The 20,116-nt window shown below is 45.5% G+C and overlaps 1 protein-coding gene across 2 annotated transcripts in view; it reads right to left on the bottom strand.

Moving 5' to 3' along the window:
• nsmfb (NMDA receptor synaptonuclear signaling and neuronal migration factor b) overlaps positions 1–20,116 on the bottom strand; it is a 68,936-nt gene that overhangs the window by 9,012 nt on the left and 39,808 nt on the right. For both annotated transcript variants that reach the window (XM_038276103.1, XM_038276104.1), the window contains 7 exons: positions 17,928–18,017; positions 16,817–16,932; positions 15,716–15,799; positions 14,975–15,008; positions 14,736–14,806; positions 12,381–12,460; positions 10,670–10,772 (listed from right to left, as the gene is read on the bottom strand). In XM_038276103.1, coding sequence (XP_038132031.1) covers positions 10,670–10,772; positions 12,381–12,460; positions 14,736–14,806; positions 14,975–15,008; positions 15,716–15,799; positions 16,817–16,932; positions 17,928–18,017 — 578 coding nt within the window. The remainder of the gene's footprint in view (positions 1–10,669; positions 10,773–12,380; positions 12,461–14,735; positions 14,807–14,974; positions 15,009–15,715; positions 15,800–16,816; positions 16,933–17,927; positions 18,018–20,116) is intronic.

Below are 20,116 nucleotides of genomic sequence, written 5' to 3'. Positions count from 1 at the left end.
TCCCTCCCTCCCTGCTTCCTTCCTTCCTTCCTTCCTTCCTTCCTTCCTCCCTCCCTCCCTCCCTCCTTCCTTCCTTCCTTCCTTCCTTCCTTGCTTCCTTCCTTCCTTCCTTCCTTCCTTCCTTCCTTCCTTCCTTCCTTCCTTCCTTGCTTCCTTCCTTCCTTCCTTCCTTCCCTCCCTCCCTCCCTCCCTCCCTGCTTGCTTCCTTCCTTCCTTCCTTCCTTCCTGCCTTCTTCCTCCCTCCCTCCCTCCCTCCCTCCCTGCTTCCTTCCTTCCTTCCTTCCTTCCTTCCTCCCTCCCTCCCTCCCTCCCTCCTTCCTTCCTTCCTTCCTTCCTTCCTTCCTTCCTTCCTTCCTTGCTTCCTTCCTTCCTTCCTTCCTTCCTTCCTTCCTTCCTTCCTTCCTTCCTTCCTTCCTTCCTTCCTTCCTTCCTTCCTTCCTTCCTTCCTAAATCACCAGGACCGGTGAGAAAGCATCCTGGTGCTCAGACAGTAGCAGTGAGAAATCAGTTGAGAAAACCAGCAGAACCCGGCCCTCCTTCAATCATAGCGGCTCCAACCCTTCCTCTCCGGCCGAAGCTCCTACCTGTGACAGTAAATAACTGAAGGAGCTGAAGCAGTGATCTTTACTCCCTAAATGATGCATGCAGCATCTTTAGCCCCTCCTTCATGCTCATCCTTGTGGCGGTTGGCAGATGATGTCATTTTCTATTTCTTTAATTTCAAACCTGTAAAATCCTTGCAACGAACTAACTAATAATAAAACTAAAATGCTTTCTTTAGACCAAACTATGATGTTCCTCTTATATTTGGCAAATTTATGTGTGAATGTTTTGCAAAAATATGTTGCGGTGGATGATGGGGTTTTGCATCTTTTAATCATTCTAATGTTAATGAGCAACGCAGACATAATCCATTGATTGCTAGCAGTGCTGTCCATGTGTGTTAAACCATGTGGATCAAAGTGGAATCTGGAATAAATTGCAACTTGCAAAAAGTCCCTCGATCAAGATAGCTTTAAGGTAGGCCGTTTGGTTTTTAATTTTGCCCAATGCGACATGTTGACAGGCTTTGCTTAAGTAGGTTCAACTCATTTGCACTAAGAGGTGCGGTTCATTGTTGACTTTTTATCATTATATTCCTCAAAAAAAGGTATATTTCAAACTGTGTGTCTGTACTCACGTTTTGCTTCTCGGTGGAGAGTGTTAAATATCACTTTAAACTGTATTTCAATGCAAGATGGAAGAGTCGCATGATGCTTGTAACCTAGTGTGAAGACTTTGGAAGGCATTCAATTGACTCTGATGGTTGTGTGTTAAGGTTCACAATTCACCACTACTACTCTCAATGTTGTTAGTATCAGTAGGACTGCTGGTTCTGTTGATTTCGGTCTGTTGACTGATGGAAACATGATGTTTGCATTATTCCATTTCATTGCCCACATACCACATAGACTGGCAGTGAATGCCTACACACCACTGAGCTTTAGATAGAAAGCCTCCTAACTTTGGTCTGAGGAGAGAAAGTCTCCCAGAAATCCCATAATTTCTTGACCTTTCAATGTAAACTCAAAAGCTCTGTGATTTCTCTGCACCAAATGTTTTTAAGTGGATGTAATTAAACCTTCTCCATCCTGAGTGTGTAAATTCCTCACCAGGAAGTTTAATTGTTCCTGTTTGGATTAAAGAAGGGTCATCTGGATCTTTCAAACTATTAAAGCAGCTGCTTTAGCAGAAAGGGAGGCAGAGATGCAGTTTCTGCAGGTGGTCCAGCTATTCTTAGCAGCTCTCCAGCTGAGCTTGCAGAGCCACACAGGCAATGACGGGGGGTGGGGGGGTGGGGGCAGGAAAATTGTTAAATGCAGTGAATCAGCCCTTCCCTCCTCATGCAACATGTTCCAGGCCTCTGAGGAGGAGAGGCTAAATGTCACACTGTGCAGCTCTGTGCTCCGTTCACAATCACTGCACAATTTCTAACACAGAAAAACGACAGCTTTCAAGGTTTAAAGGGGATATTTACTGTTTGGGTTTAATAGAAAAAAGGAGAAGATGCCAAGAACATCCCTCTAAAAGTATTTAATTAATTTAAAGAATAATTTCAGGGTCACAGTGGGAAAACCAATGTAGTGTTTCTGTTGCATAAACGTTAACTTATTTCAAATTGTTCCTGACTCATGTTGGGAAGAGGGTTGAAGAGGATGAGGAGTTCAGACGGACATGATTCTTCAAATCGAGCTGCTCGTCAAACAGAGGCCCAAAATCTGCCACAATCTGCCACCATCTACCACAATCTACCACAATCTACAACAGTCTACCACAATCTACAACAGTCTACCACAATCTACCACAATCTATAACAGTCTACCACAATCTACCACCATCAGCCACCTCTACCACAATCAGCCACCATCAGCCACTATCTACCACAATCTACAACAATCTACCACAATCTACAACAGTCTACCACAATCTACCACAATCTACAACAGTCTACCACAATCTACCACCATCAGCCACCTCTACCACAATCAGCCACCATCAGCCACTATCTACCACAATCTACAACAGTCTACCACCATCAGCCACAATCTACCACAATCTACCACCATCAGCCACAATCTACCACAATCTACAACAGTCTACCACCATCAGCCACAATCTACCACCATCAGCCACAATCTACAACAGTCTACCACCATCAGCCACAATCTACCACAATCTACAACAGTCTACCACCATCAGCCACAATCTACCACAATCTACCACCATCAGCCACAATCTACCACCATCAGCCACAATCTACAACAGTCTACCACCATCAGCCACAATCTACCACAATCTACAACAGTCTACCACCATCAGCCACAATCTACCACAATCTACAACAGTCTACCACCATCAGCCACTATCTACCACAATCTACCACAGTCTACCACCATCAGCCACAATCTACCACAATCTACAACAGTCTACCACCATCTACCACCATCGGCTACCATCTATCACAATCTACCACCATCAGCCACAATCTACCACAATCTACCACAGTCTACCACCATCAGCCACAATCTACCACAATCTACCACAGTCTACCACCATCAGCCACAATCTACCACAATCTACAACAGTCTACCACCATCAGCCACAATCTACCACAATCTACCACCATCAGCCACAATCTACCACAATCTACCACAGTCTACCACCATCAGCCACAATCTACCACAATCTACAACAGTCTACCACCATCAGCCACAATCTACCACAATCTACAAAAGTCTACCACCATCAGCCACTATCTACCACAATCTACCACAATCTACCACCATCAGCCACAATCTACCACAATCTACCACAGTCTACCACCATCAGCCACAATCTACCACAATCTACAACAGTCTACCACCATCAGCCACAATCTACCACAATCTACAACAGTCTACCACCATCAGCCACTATCTACCACAATCTACCACAGTCTACCACCATCAGCCACAATCTACCACAATCTACAACAGTCTACCACCATCAGCCACAATCTACCACAATCTACAACAGTCTACCACCATCAGCCACAATCTACCACAATCTACCACCATCAGCCACAATCTACAACAGTCTACCACCATCAGCCACAATCTACCACAATCTACAACAGTCTACCACCATCAGCCACAATCTACCACAATCTACCACCATCAGCCACTATCTACCACAATCTACCACAGTCTACCACCATCAGCCACAATCTACCACAATCTACAACAGTCTACCACAATCTACCACCATCAGCTACCATCTATCACAATCTACCACCATCAGCCACAATCTACCACAATCTACCACAGTCTACCACCATCAGCCACAATCTACCACAATCTACCACAATCTACCACCATCAGCTACCATCTACCACAATCTACCACCATCAGCCACAATCTACCACAATCTACCACCATCAGCTACCATCTACCACACTCTACCACAGTCTACCACAATCTACCACCATCAGCCACAATCTATCACAATCTACCACAATCTACTACCATCAGCCACAATCTACCACAATTTACCACAATCTACCACCATCAGCTACCATCTACCACAATCTACCACAGTCTACCACAATCTACCACCATCAGCCACAATCTACCACAATCTACCACAATCTACCACCATCAGCCACAATCTACCACAATCTACCACCATCAGCTACCATCTACCACACTCTACCACAGTCTACCACAATCTACCACAATCTACCACCATCAGCCACAATCTACCACAATCTACCACCATCAGCCACTATCTACCACAATCTACCACAGTCTACCACATCTTACCACAATCTACCCCCTCAGCAACCATCAGCCACAATCTACCACACTCTGCCACAGTCTGCCACAATCTACCACCATCAGCCACCTCTACCACAAACTACCCCCTCAGCCACCATCAGCCACAATCTACCACAATCTACCACCATCTGCCAGCATCAGCCACCATCAGCCACAATCTACCACACTCTACCACCATCAGCTACCATCTACCACAATCTACCACCATCAGCTACCATCTACCACACTCTACCACAGTCTACCACAATCTACCACAATCTGCCAGCATCAGCCACCATCTACCACAATCTACCACACTCTACCACCATCAGCCACAATCTACCACAATCTACCACAATCTACCACCATCTGCCAGCATCAGCCACCATCTACCACAATCTACCACACTCTACCACCATCAGCTACCATCTACCACAATCTACCACAGTCTACCACATCTTACCACAATCTACCCCCTCAGCAACCATCAGCCACAATCTACCACACTCTGCCACAGTCTGCCACAATCTACCACCATCAGCCACCATCTACCACAATCTACCACCATCAGCCACAATCTGCCACCATCAGCCACAATCTGCCACCATCTGCCACCACCTACCACAATCTACCACCATCTGCCACAATCTGACACAGCTGTATATTCTGTTCTGTCTGGATGGTTCTGAATGTACAGTTAGAGGGAACTGTAGCCAAAAAACACTCAAACATTGGCAGTTTCTTAATAAAAAAAAAAGGTGAGGACGGACTCGTGTCCTCCCCAAATATGTTCTTGACTAGAACCCAGGAAAGTCTGGGCCGTTTCTCAACATGCGTTCTCGAGCGTTCTTGTGAGCTCATGATACGCCATCATCCACCGCCTGAGCACTGTTCCAATTGCTGAGAACGTCGGATGGAGAACGCACCAAATCCTTGGATGTTGTTCCCGCCCCGCCCTCTTTGCCCAGTATGCATCAGAGTGGACAGCTGTCCCAGCAGCAGCTTTCAATGGAGCGCTCCATTGAAAGTTAAAAGTTCTCTTTCTGTTGTTCAATAAAAGTACGTTTTAAGGTCATTTGAGGCGAGAATATTGCAGCGGCTGGACGAAGAGGTGCATTATGGGGCACTGTTTTGGTTTGTTTGCTTGTTTATTTCCTTGTTATTCTGTTTGAATGTTGCTCATGTTGTTTATTGTTCGTATTTGCCTAAGTTCATGCTGTTTTGGGGGTGTGTGTTGAGGGCATGTGAGTTTCACCCTGAGTGATAAGGCTGTTGTGTTTACTGAAGTGTTGTGCTGCATCCCTAGCGGAGTTGTTGTAGAATAAATAAACACCGTTGATAAACAGTCAACTAAGCCTGATTGTTTGTAACACTCACCGGCGTTACAATATTATACACGCAAGCGTCACTATATGGCCCATTAACTAATTTAATGCGTAATTAAAAAAAAGATTTCCAAAGTTGAGAGGACCGCGACAACCAGCGGACCTCCAAGGCTAACGGCAGCCAGGGCTAACGTTAGCCCGTCTATATCTCTCTGCATAGTCGTGCGTTAGCCCATCCGCAGAGCCAGGGACGGGCTAACGCAGTCAGGGCTGATGTTAGCCCTGGCTGTGTTAGCCCTGGCTGACGTTAGCCCTGGCTCTGCGGACGGGCTAACGTTAGCTGGTACAGCTGTCAGTCTGGAGAACGGAAAAGTCTGCTCTATTGCATGCTGGGTAAAGAGGGAGGAGCCAGAACAACATCCGGGGACTTTGTCCGTTCTCAGTCTGTTGTTCTAGTGCATTGGAACAGTACAAGGGCTGAGGATGATGGCGTTTCACAAGGACGCACAAGTACACAGATTGAGAAACAGCCATAGTTTAACAAACGGAATCACTGGTGGCGCACCGCATCACCATGGATATGACCATCAGGGTCTCTGTTTGTGAGGCGATGGTTTCATTGTCACGTAAACTGCTGCAATGTTTTTATGACTTGGTGTGACTTAGCTTTTGTTTGGACCCTATCAGATTAGCAGCTAGCTTTAGCCACGGCACCAAGAGGTAAGATGTTTCCCTTTGGCTCAGAAATGCTGATAAAATCCTGGTTATACGATGAGCAGAAGCTCAGTTGAACCATTTTAACCCTTCATGCTCCAACAGGGAGCGTCTTCCTGTCCAAGGGTTGCTGTCGGCTGGTTCTAAGAGATCCAACCAGATTTAATCAGCCTGTAGTTTCCAAGCAATTTCATGCACTGATGATGAATTTGACGCTTTTGATTGATCTGGTTACCGTGGGAACGTTCCTGTTCATTGTACACCATAGTTATTTCTGAATATATATGTCTGTATGCTAACTCTGAGGTAAATGTTATCCACTTAGGATCCACCTGTGCCACCAGGTGAGGAACTCCTTTCTTTAATCTGATGTTATATGGATGCTTGGATCCAAACCTCGACCAACTCATCGCAGGCTGATGGATAGACAGCAGTGACCTCTGACCCTGCAGACCAGTCAGAGGGGTTTGGACTGAGACTCCGTCATCAGATAGAGAGCATAGCTGGGATTTCTGCAGCCTGTTGCTGACATTTGCAAACAGCTCTCAGGTGTGAATATGTTCCTCCTGGATAGAAATGGATGCAGCTTCAGGCTCCTTTATTCAGATAAAATCATGTCCTGCAGAACAGATGATGAAGTCCCTCATCTTAGAAACATTCATTTCCCACTTTATTCCCGTCAGGCAGAAGCAGCGGGAATGTTCTTTGTTTAGCGTCTGCAGGTTTGCTGCTAGCTCAGTTATTATGTTCAGCAAAAACACCTGTTAATAGACATCAGGAGCTCTTTCTTAAAGTCAAATCATTTTCCTAAATATTCAGTATTCTGTCTTTGGAGACTGGCTTCATCTTTTGTTGTTCCCTCCAACTTTAGCTTTGCAGAAATGGTCATCGTTTCATTATTGTTCCTTATTGAGAAGTGTGGATGCGGATAGCAGGGAATGGATGCATGTGTTTGTTCCTGTAGTGCAGCAGGTCTGGAGGGGCATGGTGTCTAAATATGAACAGTTTGGTGGGTGGGCATATTCTAGGCTCTCTGAGTGTCTCTGTGTGATTAGAGTGTCAGTCTCAGTGGGGGAGGAAGAGTTGTAGAAGAAGGAAAAGTAAATGTGTGAACATGTAATTAGAGTGAGAGCTGGAGGTGCTGCCTGTGCAGCTTAATATAGTGGCTGTCAAGAAGTCATCACTCCCTATCTTTGGAAAAGTGTTGCTCTTCACCCACTGCTGCCTGCCGCCGTGCCTCCCCCCCCCCCACGACCAGCAACAAATGCAGCAGAAAAAGGTTCTGCACTGATAGAGAACTTCATGACTGGGATTATTTAAACAATTATTTCTCCACAGCAGAGACTCAGTCATCCTATGAAAAACGAAAACATGATTTGCAGCGTTCTGCAGAGTGAAGGGAGAAAGTCAGCGCAATCTTTCAATGATTTACCGCTCATGGTAACAGTTAGCATGGTTTACCAGCTCATGGTAACAGTTAGCATGGTTTACCAGCTCATGGTAACAGTTAGCATGGTTTACCAGCTCATGGTAACAGTTAGCATGGTTTACCAGCTCATGGTAACAGTTAGCATGGTTTACCGCTCATGGTAACAGTTAGCATGGTTTACCAGCTCATGGTAACAGTTAGCATGATTTACCGGCTCATGGTAACAGTTAGCATGATTTACCGGCTCATGGTAACAGTTAGCATGATTTACCGGCTCATGGTAACAGTTAGCATGATTTACCGGCTCATGGTAACAGTTAGCATGGTTTACCAGCTCATGGTAACAGTTAGCATGATTTACCGGCTCATGGTAACAGTTAGCATGATTTACCGGCTCATGGTAACAGTTAGCATGATTTACCGGCTCATGGTAACAGTTAGCATGGTTTACCGGCTCATGGTAACATTTAGCATGCTTTACCAGCTCATGGTAACAGTTAGCATGGTTTACCAGCTCATGGTAACAGTTAGCATGGTTTACCGCTCATGGTAACAGTTAGCATGGTTTACCAGCTCATGGTAACAGTTAGCATGGTTTACCAGCTCATGGTAACAGTTAGCATGATTTACCAGCTCATGGTAACAGTTAGCATGGTTTACCGCTCATGGTAACAGTTAGCATGATTTACCGGCTCATGGTAACAGTTAGCATGGTTTACCAGCTCATGGTAACAGTTAGCATGGTTTACCGCTCATGGTAACAGTTAGCATGGTTTACCAGCTCATGGTAACAGTTAGCATGGTTTACCAGCTCATGGTAACAGTTAGCATGATTTACCAGCTCATGGTAACAGTTAGCATGGTTTACCGCTCATGGTAACAGTTAGCATGGTTTACCGCTCATGGTAACAGTTAGCATGGTTTACCAGCTCATGGTAACAGTTAGCATGGTTTACCAGCTCATGGTAACAGTTAGCATGGTTTACCAGCTCATGGTAACAGTTAGCATGATTTACCAGCTCATGGTAACAGTTAGCATGGTTTACCAGCTCATGGTAACAGTTAGCATGATTTACCAGCTCATGGTAACAGTTAGCATGGTTTACTGCTCATGGTAACAGTTAGCATGGTTTACCGGCTCATGGTAACAGTTAGCATGGTTTACCGGCTCATGGTAACAGTTAGCATGGTTTACCGGCTCATGGTAACAGTTAGCATGGTTTACCGGCTCATGGTAACAGTTAGCATGGTTTACCGGCTCATGGTAACAGTTAGCATGGTTTACCAGCTCATGGTAACAGTTAGCATGGTTTACCAGCTCATGGTAACAGTTAGCATGGTTTACCAGCTCATGGTAACAGTTAGCATGATTTACCGGCTCATGGTAACAGTTAGCATGATTTACCGGCTCATGGTAACAGTTAGCATGGTTTACCAGCTCATGGTAACAGTTAGCATGATTTACCGGCTCATGGTAACAGTTAGCATGATTTACCGGCTCATGGTAACAGTTAGCATGATTTACCGGCTCATGGTAACAGTTAGCATGGTTTACCAGCTCATGGTAACAGTTAGCATGATTTACCGGCTCATGGTAACAGTTAGCATGATTTACCAGCTCATGGTAAGCAGTGGGTGAAGAGCAACACTTTTCCAAAGATAGGGAGTGATGACTTCTTGACAACCACTATATTAAGCTGCACAGGCAGCACCTCCAGCTCTCACTCTAATTACATGTTTACACATTTACTTTTCCATCTTCTACAACTCTTCCTCCCCCACAGAGACTGACACTCTAATCACACAGATAGCGTTTCTAAATATGCGTTCTTGAGCGTTCTCGTGTACTCGTGACACGCCATCAGCCTCAGCCCGAGTACCGTTCCAATTCTCGAGAACGCCAGATCGAGAACGCACCATATCCCCGGATGTTGTTCTGGCCCCGCCCTCTTTATCGAGCATGCATCAGAGCAGACTTGTGCGTTCTTCAGACTGAGCGCTTCCCCAGAATGCCCCGCGGCCGCAGCTTGATTCCAGACAGCGCTCACAGTGTTAAGTTAAACATTCCCTTTTCTGCTGCTGTTGTTCTTCAAAAGTACGTTTTGAAATCGTTTGAGGCGATAACATTATACATTGAAGCCTCCCTGTGTGGCCTGTTTACAGAGTTAGTGCGAAATTTAAAAAAAAAGTCCGACGTTGAGCGGACCAGAGTGACCAGCAGACCTCCGAGGGTAACCGCAGCCAGGGCTAAATTTACCCCGTCTGTAGCGCACTTCTCTCGCTCTAGTTATGTGTGAACTACCGCTCGTTCTGATGGCGTTTTTTTGCGGTTCGGTAATTTTTTTAATGTTTTTTAAGCTTTAGAAATTAAAAATATTGTTTTCAAAATGTTTTGTGTAGGGAATAAGTAGTTTTGACTGTTAAAGAAATGCTAAACAACGTTGCATGTGATGACGTCACGAGTACGCTTCTGCTCCAATACGCATACGTGCTTGCGTGCTCGCGTTCTCGTCAAGTCCGATCTTCCTGCGTTCTCGCCAAGAACGGAGTTGACGAGAACGCGAGTACGTACTCGCGTTCTCGTGAATTGAGAAACGCCCAGAGACACTCAGAGTGCCTAGAATATGCCCACCCATACCGCCACCTTCTGCTCTGGAGTGTAAACGATTTGCCTATGAGAAAAAGGAGCAGCGCATGAACCGAACGCAACACATGCGAACCGAACCGAGACGGTCGAACCGAACATTTCGGACGGTTTTCATAAACCTTTCCATCCCTATTACAGGCTCATGGTAACAGTTAGTATAAACTCATATTTAGCTGTCCGATAAAGTCTGCAATGAATGGCGGTCCTGGAAGCTTCAAACCTTTTCTCCATTAGCACTTCCCAGCACATAGCAGCCCATTACGTGGATCAGGTTAGGCTCCGGGTTCAGTTTGCTCATCAGCCTGCTGAGACGCCTCCAGAACCTGAAAACACGACACAAAGACAAGGTAAAAAAAACAGTCAGTAAGAACCGTCAAAGGCTGAAACACAGAGAAGCATCCATCTTCCCGTCAACCCCAATCAGATTCCTTACAACATATTCTAAGTTATTCCGTCACACAGAGCTCTGATAAAGAACTTTACACTCTATATTGACTAAACTTTAAAAGCTTAGGAATTTTTCAAGCAACTAAAGATTCATCAATAGTCTCTATAAATTCAAATTAATGGATAATGAAATAAAACCCCACAGCTGAATAAAATCCTCCATGTTCTGAATGGAAGGGAAACTCCATCTTATTGTGGCTTTAACCTCCACAGAGCCACGGCATCAAGGTGAGCTCCGTCCTGCAGTCTGTCTCTGCAGGACAGGTTAACGGCCATCTTTGCTTCACTCATTAAAACATTTAAAAGTCGGCCTTTGGCTCATTTCTTCTATTCTGGCAAACTTCTATAAATAGAGAATTTATAAAAAACCATCCCAAAAAGACTAAAAACACTAATTAAAAGGCTAAAAATGGTCTTTACTCTTATTAATTCCATAAAAACACGCTTTCAGACAGGCCTCAGAAAGGTGTTTAAAAAACCTTGATAAATAACCGATAAAAACCAGTTTAAGGCGATGACGCCGTGTAAAATCCTCCACTGTAGATCACCAGTTGGTTTTTTAATTAGAGGCATGTATAAGAATGAGAAGTTGTTCTGTCCAGATGCAGACCGGTGGCTCTGAAGGTGTCTTTGGTTTATTCATTTTGTGCTAAAAGGCTTTCTGCTCCATATTGGATCAAACCATTCTCTGATGGTCCTGCTGGAGAGCAGAGGTCCGCTTTGCTCAGAGAAACAAGGATCCAGCCATCTTTCTGGCTGTTTTTCTTCAATGTTCTCCCCATTTCAATAAAAAAAAAAAAAACACGGTCTAGATCTGATCCAAGCTATCAGCCAGAGCTGGCAGCCATGTTTCTGTTGGTAATGTCCTCCGTCTGACTACAGGGTACTGAAGTACGTTTTTAAAACTGTGCTACAGAGAAATGTTTTGGTCGGGTTTTCATTTCATTAACCATCTATGTTATCTTGTTTTTGGCCCCTGATTGGTTACATCATCTTCCTGTTTGCAGGCGCATTATTAAAGACACTACCCACAGCGCCCTGGTAAAGCTGGTAGACCTGAGGCGGGACTAACAGGGTCATCAGGTTACAACCAGTCACATGGTGGTTCAGCAGATAATTCAGTCTTCTTCTTCTACTGCTGAAGCGTGACGGATCATTTTCATCTGTTAGCAGCGTCAGACTGGAGCGCTCTCGCTAAACGCTACTTTCTAAGGGACTCAGTTCATCATGAAGGGAAGAATTCTGATTGGACCGTTTCTATGTTTATTATAAACAAACTCATTTCTACATTTGAATTAAACAGGCTAAAGCAGCCGATTTGGAAGCTTTTTATTATATATTATATTTAAAGGTCTTCAGGGGTCAGAGGTCAGAACATTTCATAGAGCTGCCATCAAACTGCTCGATGTCCCATAAATATTCAGTCCTGTCTTTTTCATGTTGGAAGCAAGAAAACAAAAATGAGCAAATCATAAAACACTCACTGCTCCATGTCTTCCTCCTTCTCTACCTTGGCGAAGGTCGCAACTTTATTCTTCAGCAGGTAGAGATGCCCTGGACCCCCCTGAGAACAGAGGTCACACTATTAGCATAGAGTAGAATAGAATAGAGGGGAGTAGAGTAGAAAGAATAGAGTAGAATAGACCCCCCTGAGAACAAAGGTTACACTATTAGCATAGAGTAGAATAGAGTAGAATAGAATAGACCCCCCTGAGAACAGAGGTCACACTATTAGCATAGAGTAGAATAGAGTAGAATAGAATATACCCCCCTGAGAACAGAGGTCACACTATTAGCATAGAGTAGAATAGAATAGAGGGGAGTAGAGTAGAAAGAATAGAGTAGAATAGACCCCCCTGAGAACAAAGGTTACACTATTAGCATAGAGTAGAATAGAGTAGAATAGAATAGACCCCCCTGAAAACAGAGGTCACACTATTAGCATAGAGTAGAATAGAATAGAGGGGAGTAGAGTAGAAAGAATAGAGTAGAATAGACCCCCCTGAGAACAGAGGTCACACTATTAGCATAGAGTAGAATAGAATAGAGGGGAGTAGAGTAGAAAGAATAGAGTAGAATAGACCCCCCTGAGAACAGAGGTCACACTATCAGCATAGAATAGAATAGAGTAGAATAGAATAGACCCCCCTGAGAACAAAGGTTACACTATTAGCATAGAGTAGAATAGAGTAGAATAGAATAGACCCCCCTGAGAACAGAGGTCACACTATTAGCATAGAGTAGAATAGAGTAGAATAGAATATACCCCCCTGAAAACAGAGGTCACACTATCAGCATAGAATAGAATAGAGTAGAATAGAATATACCCCCCTGAAAACAGAGGTCACACTATCAGCATAGAATAGAATAGAGTAGAGTAGAAAATCCCTTTATTCTCCCTCAATAGGGAAATTCTGGTGTTTTTAAAGCAGCGAAAAGCTTATATAAAAAATGGTCACACAAATGTGGACCTTAGAAAAGTGACTCAGAATGACCGAATAGTGAAGAATTAACCATAAAATCCTGTAAAGTGTTTTCTATTCCTGCTAAAGGTGTTAAATGAGCAGCTGAGTCCGTCAGCAGCAGCAGAAAAATGGATCATTTCTCTGATGAGCGCCGCTCATCTCCCTGCTGCTGTTAATATCAGGCAGCTGATCAACACTGATGATGTCACTTCCTGCTGCTGGTTCTGTGATGCTACGTTCAGCAGCAGCAGAAAAAACACGTCTGCTGCTTCATTTCTGCTGCTTGTACAAAGTTTAGATCTGACGCACGGCTGAAGCATCTTCACTGCTTTATCTGCGTGGTGGAAAAGTGAGTCCAGATGCTTCTGCTGCTCCTGTGTTCGATGCCAGAGAGCAGCTTTGCTATATTAGCTGTGATCAGCGGGTAGAAAGTAGTTAGAATCTATGTTGAAGTGAGAAAGTCCTCCTGAAAACATGGTCTGTGCAGTCAGTTCATCCAGATTACCATCCTGCCTTCAAAGATTATTTCTCTGTGGGAGCCGCTCAGACCCCCACATACCGGCGCTGCGCTGTCACTGGGAATCCCCAGCAGCAGCTGCCTCAGGCCCGCTCGCCTCTCCAGGGTTTTCCCCTCCTGTTGGTGGCGGCTGGAAGTAGATGTTAGCGTTTTTCAGGTCTGTGCTACAAACTGCAGGCAGCAGGATAATAAAAGCCAACATATTCTGCCGGCAGGTTTCTACATTTGAAGTTAATTTAGGCGTTAATAAACTGTTCCAGAGGAGTGATCATAGCGCTCTGCATCAGCAGTGCTGCGTCTGACTCCCTGCCAGCTCCCAGATCAGCTTCTCTCATTGGTTGATGCGGCGCGTCCAGCAGCTGCTGCTTGTGAAGCGCCTCAGATGCTCAGAAGCTCCTGCTGCTCTGATGCTGCTCTGATGCTACACCTTGATGCGCGTCAATCATTGACTTTGAATGTAAACTTGCTGCTTCTGCTGCTTTAGGTGTGAACGTAGCATGAGAAGCAATGAGTTGCCATGTTTTATGATGTGCAGCTTAACAGCAGTGAGCAGCTGAGCGGGCATGCAGCTGTTGCTCTGTTAGAGCTCATCTTTGCTCTTCTGACAGAAAGTTTAAGCATTAAAAAATTATCCAGTTATAATGATATTAATTTAAGAAATGAACTTTTCAGTTTTGGTTCTTCTGAGCCTAAACGTTTGTTCTGAACTGCTGCTGTTGCTGATTGCTCTGTCTGATGATCAGCTACAGCTTGGCTTTGCTTTCTAAGGTACCTGTGGTCCAAAGGTTCTTAGAGGATGAAATGGTTTTAGCATGAAGTAACGGAGGATGGTCTCCAGGCTGCTGGCTGTCGGTTACCTGGCAGAAAATCAGCATGTTCCAGATTCTGCAGCCTTTCCTGTAGGAACTCAGCTTCTTCTCTATCTCCTCTGGAGGGAAACCAAAGTGAGGCGTCACTTTTCCCACTCAGCTTTCTGGTGAGAAACATGGATTCCTCCAGAACCAGTGAGTCATCTCTGCACTCAACCTCCTCTAAACTCACATCCTTTAACAACATGAGGCGCTGTGAGCATTCAGAGAGGAGGAGCAGAACTTACCCAGGATGTCATCAAAGGTGGCGTGTTCATGGTCCTTTAAACACAACATTAAAAACATGCATTAATATTCTGCTAAACAACCAACAGGAATAGATATCAGCTCCCAGTTTGGCTGAATTCAAACTACGTCTAACAGTAGAAATGGAAAGAAGCAGCGATGAATGGGAAACGCCTCAATCACTTCACGCTAACATCAGGATCACTGCTGCGTTTTAAAGGGGGTCAGCCGTAGCATCACTAGCTGTGAACCTTCCTCTCTGGCCGTTTTCCCCTAATTAAGACAAACCTTTCAGAATCTCTTAACTTCATGAATTACAGTAGAACAGATTAGCTGAGAAACAGCCAGGTCTCCATCGTTCCACCAATCAGCTGCTTTTATTTAACCTGAGTGGAAAACTTCCACAGAAAAAAAACAGGCGTCCTTCAGTCAGACCGCGTCTTTAAATAGCAGAAAAAGTTAGTTATGAAAAGACCAGAGTCTGTTTTTATTCTGATTTACATCAAAAGCTGCTAAAATAAAATGTTCATCTTTCAGCTTCCTCACTGAAGAGTGTGATGCTCACTGGGAGCAGCTGAGTTCCAGTGTTTAGATTGGTCCAACCGTCTAATCAGGGCTTTGATACCCGCTACAATGCAGTGATGCTTCACCCAAAATACGCTCATTTCTAACACGTCAGAAATTTCCCACAATGCACCAGACCAGCCGACAGTAACGGAAGTAAGTTAGCATTCAGTACTCACGTATAGAATAGGGATGATGGAGGGATCGTCCCTCCGGATGATGTTGGGAACATATTCGGCCTTCGGTACTTTAGAGGAGATGAGCTGTGAAATAATAATAACATCATTAACGGCTGCGTCAGACGCAAGAAGAAGAAGAAGAAAGCTGGAAAACAACAGAACTAAACGTGTAACATTAGAAGGTGATCCGTGCTTTTCACAACAATTCACTCATTTAAAAATGAAGGGCTAGTCAGAAATAAGAAGTTTGACAAGTCCAGTTAGAAGGAAACAAAACTTCACAACATTTAAGATTCAAGAAGAATATTACTTTAATTATAACATTAATCCATAAAACTCTGAGTCCTCTAGATCCTCTATTCCAGCAGTAACTAATTAAAACTCATCAGGGTCTGAATAAAAGAAATCATCAACCAGTAAAGGAGACATTTTTAATTATAATCTGTTACTTTAAACAGAATTTAACACTGAAATAAAATGAGGTTTTTTATGCATCCATGTTATACACTGAATTTTTAAATAAAAAGATTTAAAGTTTTTCCATTTTAAAGTCTAAATAGTTTTTTAAGTAGAGATCAACAATCGTTCAGTTTGGTTTATAGATAATTTCCTGATTCCCATATTTTCTCAAACCCCTGAACTGACCGTTTGTTATTTTTCTTTTTTCTGTCTTAATGTTGGCAGTGGGCTTTAGGCTGCCCTGCAAGGCTTTAAACCTGGGTTTAACCGGAGACTAAGCCATTCTCAAGCACATATCAAGGAGCTCATTTTGAGCCTGGATCCAGATTTATTGTTGATTCTGTTCATGGTGGAGAATCTGTGGAAGCTCATTGGTAGAATTCCCTTATGACAGAAAGAAGGCCACGATTCACACCATTTTATCCTCTGGAGGAGGGAAACATTTATTAAAATTCATAATTCCTACTGCTGTCTTTAACACTTCATAAGTTTATAGGTTCATTTGAACATTTCTTTAAACAGCAGAATATTTTGGCTTAAACTCCATGAAGGTTTTAGTTAATGTTGGAATCAGCCTTTCTTTATTGGTTCGGTTGATATTAAGCTTTGAATTAATTTAAGGAAGAAATAAAGTTTACTGACCATAACTTTAGGCGGGATGAAATCCTCTCCTTGGCAGGACAGCCTCTCCTCCTCCCACTCAGCATCCTCACCCAACCCTTCATCCAGAGTCCCTGAGGAGGTCTGCAGCTCTGCACCTGCCGCACACACCAGAGCAAGGGTGAGAGGAGCGGGGCGCACCCCGTTAAAAGCCCCCCACCTGGAGGAACGCAGCAGCCTCCCTCTGCACCCCCCCACATAACCAGACATGACACCATGCAGCAGGCGGGTTGGCAAAAGGCAGGCGGCCATGGCAGGCACCAGCAGGCGGGTGGGGGGCAGGAAGGCGGGATGAAGATGGCTCAGTGGATCAGGGCGGATCCTGACGGACGGAGGAGCAGCGCCTGTGGAAATCAGCGAGTGTTTGTTCCATCTGTGTGGAGGTCTACATGTGGACCTGTGTCACCATGTAGGTGGGGGCGTCCTTTATATAAAGCCTTCCAAAAGTATTCATACCCCTTAAACTTCACATTTTGTCACATGACCAACGACTAACTGATGCGCTGCAGTGTTTTATTTGTCCCAGTCCACTGAGCTGGGATGTAAAGTCCCTCAGAGCGTTAGAGAAGAAACAAGGACGTCTGATTTCCTGTGGAGCGTCTCCAGACCACAGCATCTCCCAGACCTCCGTTCAGTCATCCGCCTCAACATGGTTATAGATCAACTGCAAACCTTCTCTGTCAAAGTTATGGAGGATCCTTGTTTCTCTGCAGCAGGGGCAGGACAGTCCGACCGGACGGAAAGATGGACTGATAACGGCTAATAGCAGCCATTCAATGGTTGATCCCAATCTGAAACGGGTTCTCCAGACGGTCTGTAGACTGACCTCTGCAGCATCAGCATCTACAGAAGGTCCTGTTCAGGGATGTTCTTCATCCAGACTGACTAAAGCAGAAACTCCTGAGGATGACTGAAGGAAGTGCATCTGTTATATAGGTGGAGGGGGGGGGGTCTCTATTTCTTCATAGAAACGTTTAAAATGTGTTTTTTTGGCGATAAACTGAGATCTGATGTTAAAATGCAGTAAAATGAAAAAGGTTGCAGGGAATGAAGCGCCTTTCAGCAGCAAAGCAGAGCGCGTTCTCAGACTCACCGTCTCTGGAGTCAGAAGCAGACTCAGGCTGGACGGGGGAGGGGTCACTCCAGGAGCGGCTGAAGCTCTGGGCTCGGCGGGCGACCAAGGCTGACGGGGTTAGGGGAGAGAGAGAGTTACCGATGAAGACTGAAAGGGTTTGAATACAAGAGAGAGTTACAGCTGAAAACAGGACTGACTTTAACTGGAGAATCATCTGACAGATGTTTTCTGCAGGGGGGGGTTATCATCTGATAGATGTTTTCTGCTGGGGGGGGGGTTTATCATCTAACAGATGTTTTCTGCTGGGGCGGGGGGGGGGGGGGGGTTTGGGGTTTATCATCTGATAGATGTTTTCTGCAGGGGGGGGGGGTTATCATCTAACAGATGTTTTCTGCTGGGGCGGGGGGGGGGGGGGTTTGGGGTTTATCATCTGATAGATGTTTTCTGCAGGGGGGGGGGTTATCATCTAACAGATGTTTTCTGCAGGGGGGGGTTATCATCTGATAGATGTTTTCTGCTGGGGGGGGGGTTTATCATCTAACAGATGTTTTCTGCTGGGGCGGGGGGGGGGGGGGGGGGGTTTGGGGTTTATCATCTGATAGATGTTTTCTGCAGGGGGGGGGGGGTTATCATCTAACAGATGTTTTCTGCTGGGGCGGGGGGGGGGGGGGGTTTGGGGTTTATCATCTGATAGATGTTTTCTGCAGGGGGGGGGGTTATCATCTAACAGATGTTTTCTGCTGGGGCGGGGGGGGGGTGGGGTTTGGGGTTTATCATCTAACAGATGTTTTCTGCTGGGGGGGGGTTATCATCTAACAGATGTTTTCTGCTGGGGGGGGGTTATCATCTAACAGATGTTTTCTACTGGGGCGGGGGGGGGGGGGGGGTTTGGGGTTTATCATCTGATAGATGTTTTCTGCAGGGGGGGGGGGTTATCATCTAACAGATGTTTTCTGCTGGGGCGGGGGGGGGGTGGGGTTTGGGGTTTATCATCTAACAGATGTTTTCTGCTGGGGGGGGGTTATCATCTAACAGATGTTTTCTGCTGGGGGGGGGTTATCATCTAACAGATGTTTTCTACTGGGGCGGGGGGGGGGGGGGGTTTGGGGTTTATCATCTAACAGATGTTTTCTGCAGGGGGGGGGGGGTTATCATCTAACAGATGTTTTCTGCTGGGGCGGGGGGGGGTGGGGTTTGGGGTTTATCATCTAACAGATGTTTTCTGCTGGGGGGGGGGTTATCATCTAACAGATGTTTTCTGCTGGGGGGGGGTTATCATCTAACAGATGTTTTCTACTGGGGCGGGGGGGGGGGGGGGGGTTTGGGGTTTATCATCTAACAGATGTTTTCTGCAGGGGGGGGGGTTATCATCTAACAGATGTTTTCTGCTGGGGGGGGGTTATCATCTAACAGATGTTTTCTACTGGGGCGGGGGGGGGGGTGGGGTTTGGGGTTTATCATCTAACAGATGTTTTCTGCAGGGGGGGGGGTTATCATCTAACAGATGTTTTCTACTGGGGCGGGGGGGGGGGGGGGGGTTTGGGGTTTATCATCTAACAGATGTTTTCTGCAGGGGGGGGGGGTTATCATCTAACAGATGTTTTCTGCTGGGGGGGGGTTATCATCTAACAGATGTTTTCTACTGGGGCGGGGGGGGGGGGGGGGTTTGGGGTTTATCATCTAACAGATGTTTTCTGCAGGGGGGGGGGGTTATCATCTAACAGATGTTTTCTGCTGGGGGGGGTTATCATCTAACAGATGTTTTCTGCTGGGGGGGGGTTATCATCTAACAGATGTTTTCTACTGGGGCGGGGGGGGGGGGGTTTGGGGTTTATCATCTAACAGATGTTTTCTGCAGGGGGGGGGGGTTATCATCTAACAGATGTTTTCTACTGGGGCGGGGGGGGGGGGGGTTTGGGGTTTATCATCTGATAGATGTTTTCTGCAGGGGGGGGGGGGTTATCATCTAACAGATGTTTTCTGCTGGGGCGGGGGGGGGGTGGGGTTTGGGGTTTATCATCTAACAGATGTTTTCTGCTGGGGGGGGGTTATCATCTAACAGATGTTTTCTGCTGGGGCGGGGGGGGGTGGGGTTTGGGGTTTATCATCTAACAGATGTTTTCTGCTGGGGGGGGGTTATCATCTAACAGATGTTTTCTGCTGGGGGGGGGTTATCATCTAACAGATGTTTTCTGCTGGGGCGGGGG

Source organism: Cyprinodon tularosa, unplaced genomic scaffold (genome assembly GCF_016077235.1).
Source record: "Cyprinodon tularosa strain WSP-4 unplaced genomic scaffold, ASM1607723v1 ctg997, whole genome shotgun sequence".
Classification (NCBI taxonomy): Eukaryota; Metazoa; Chordata; class Actinopteri; order Cyprinodontiformes; family Cyprinodontidae; genus Cyprinodon; species Cyprinodon tularosa.
This window is presented reverse-complemented; position numbering and strand designations above follow the sequence as displayed.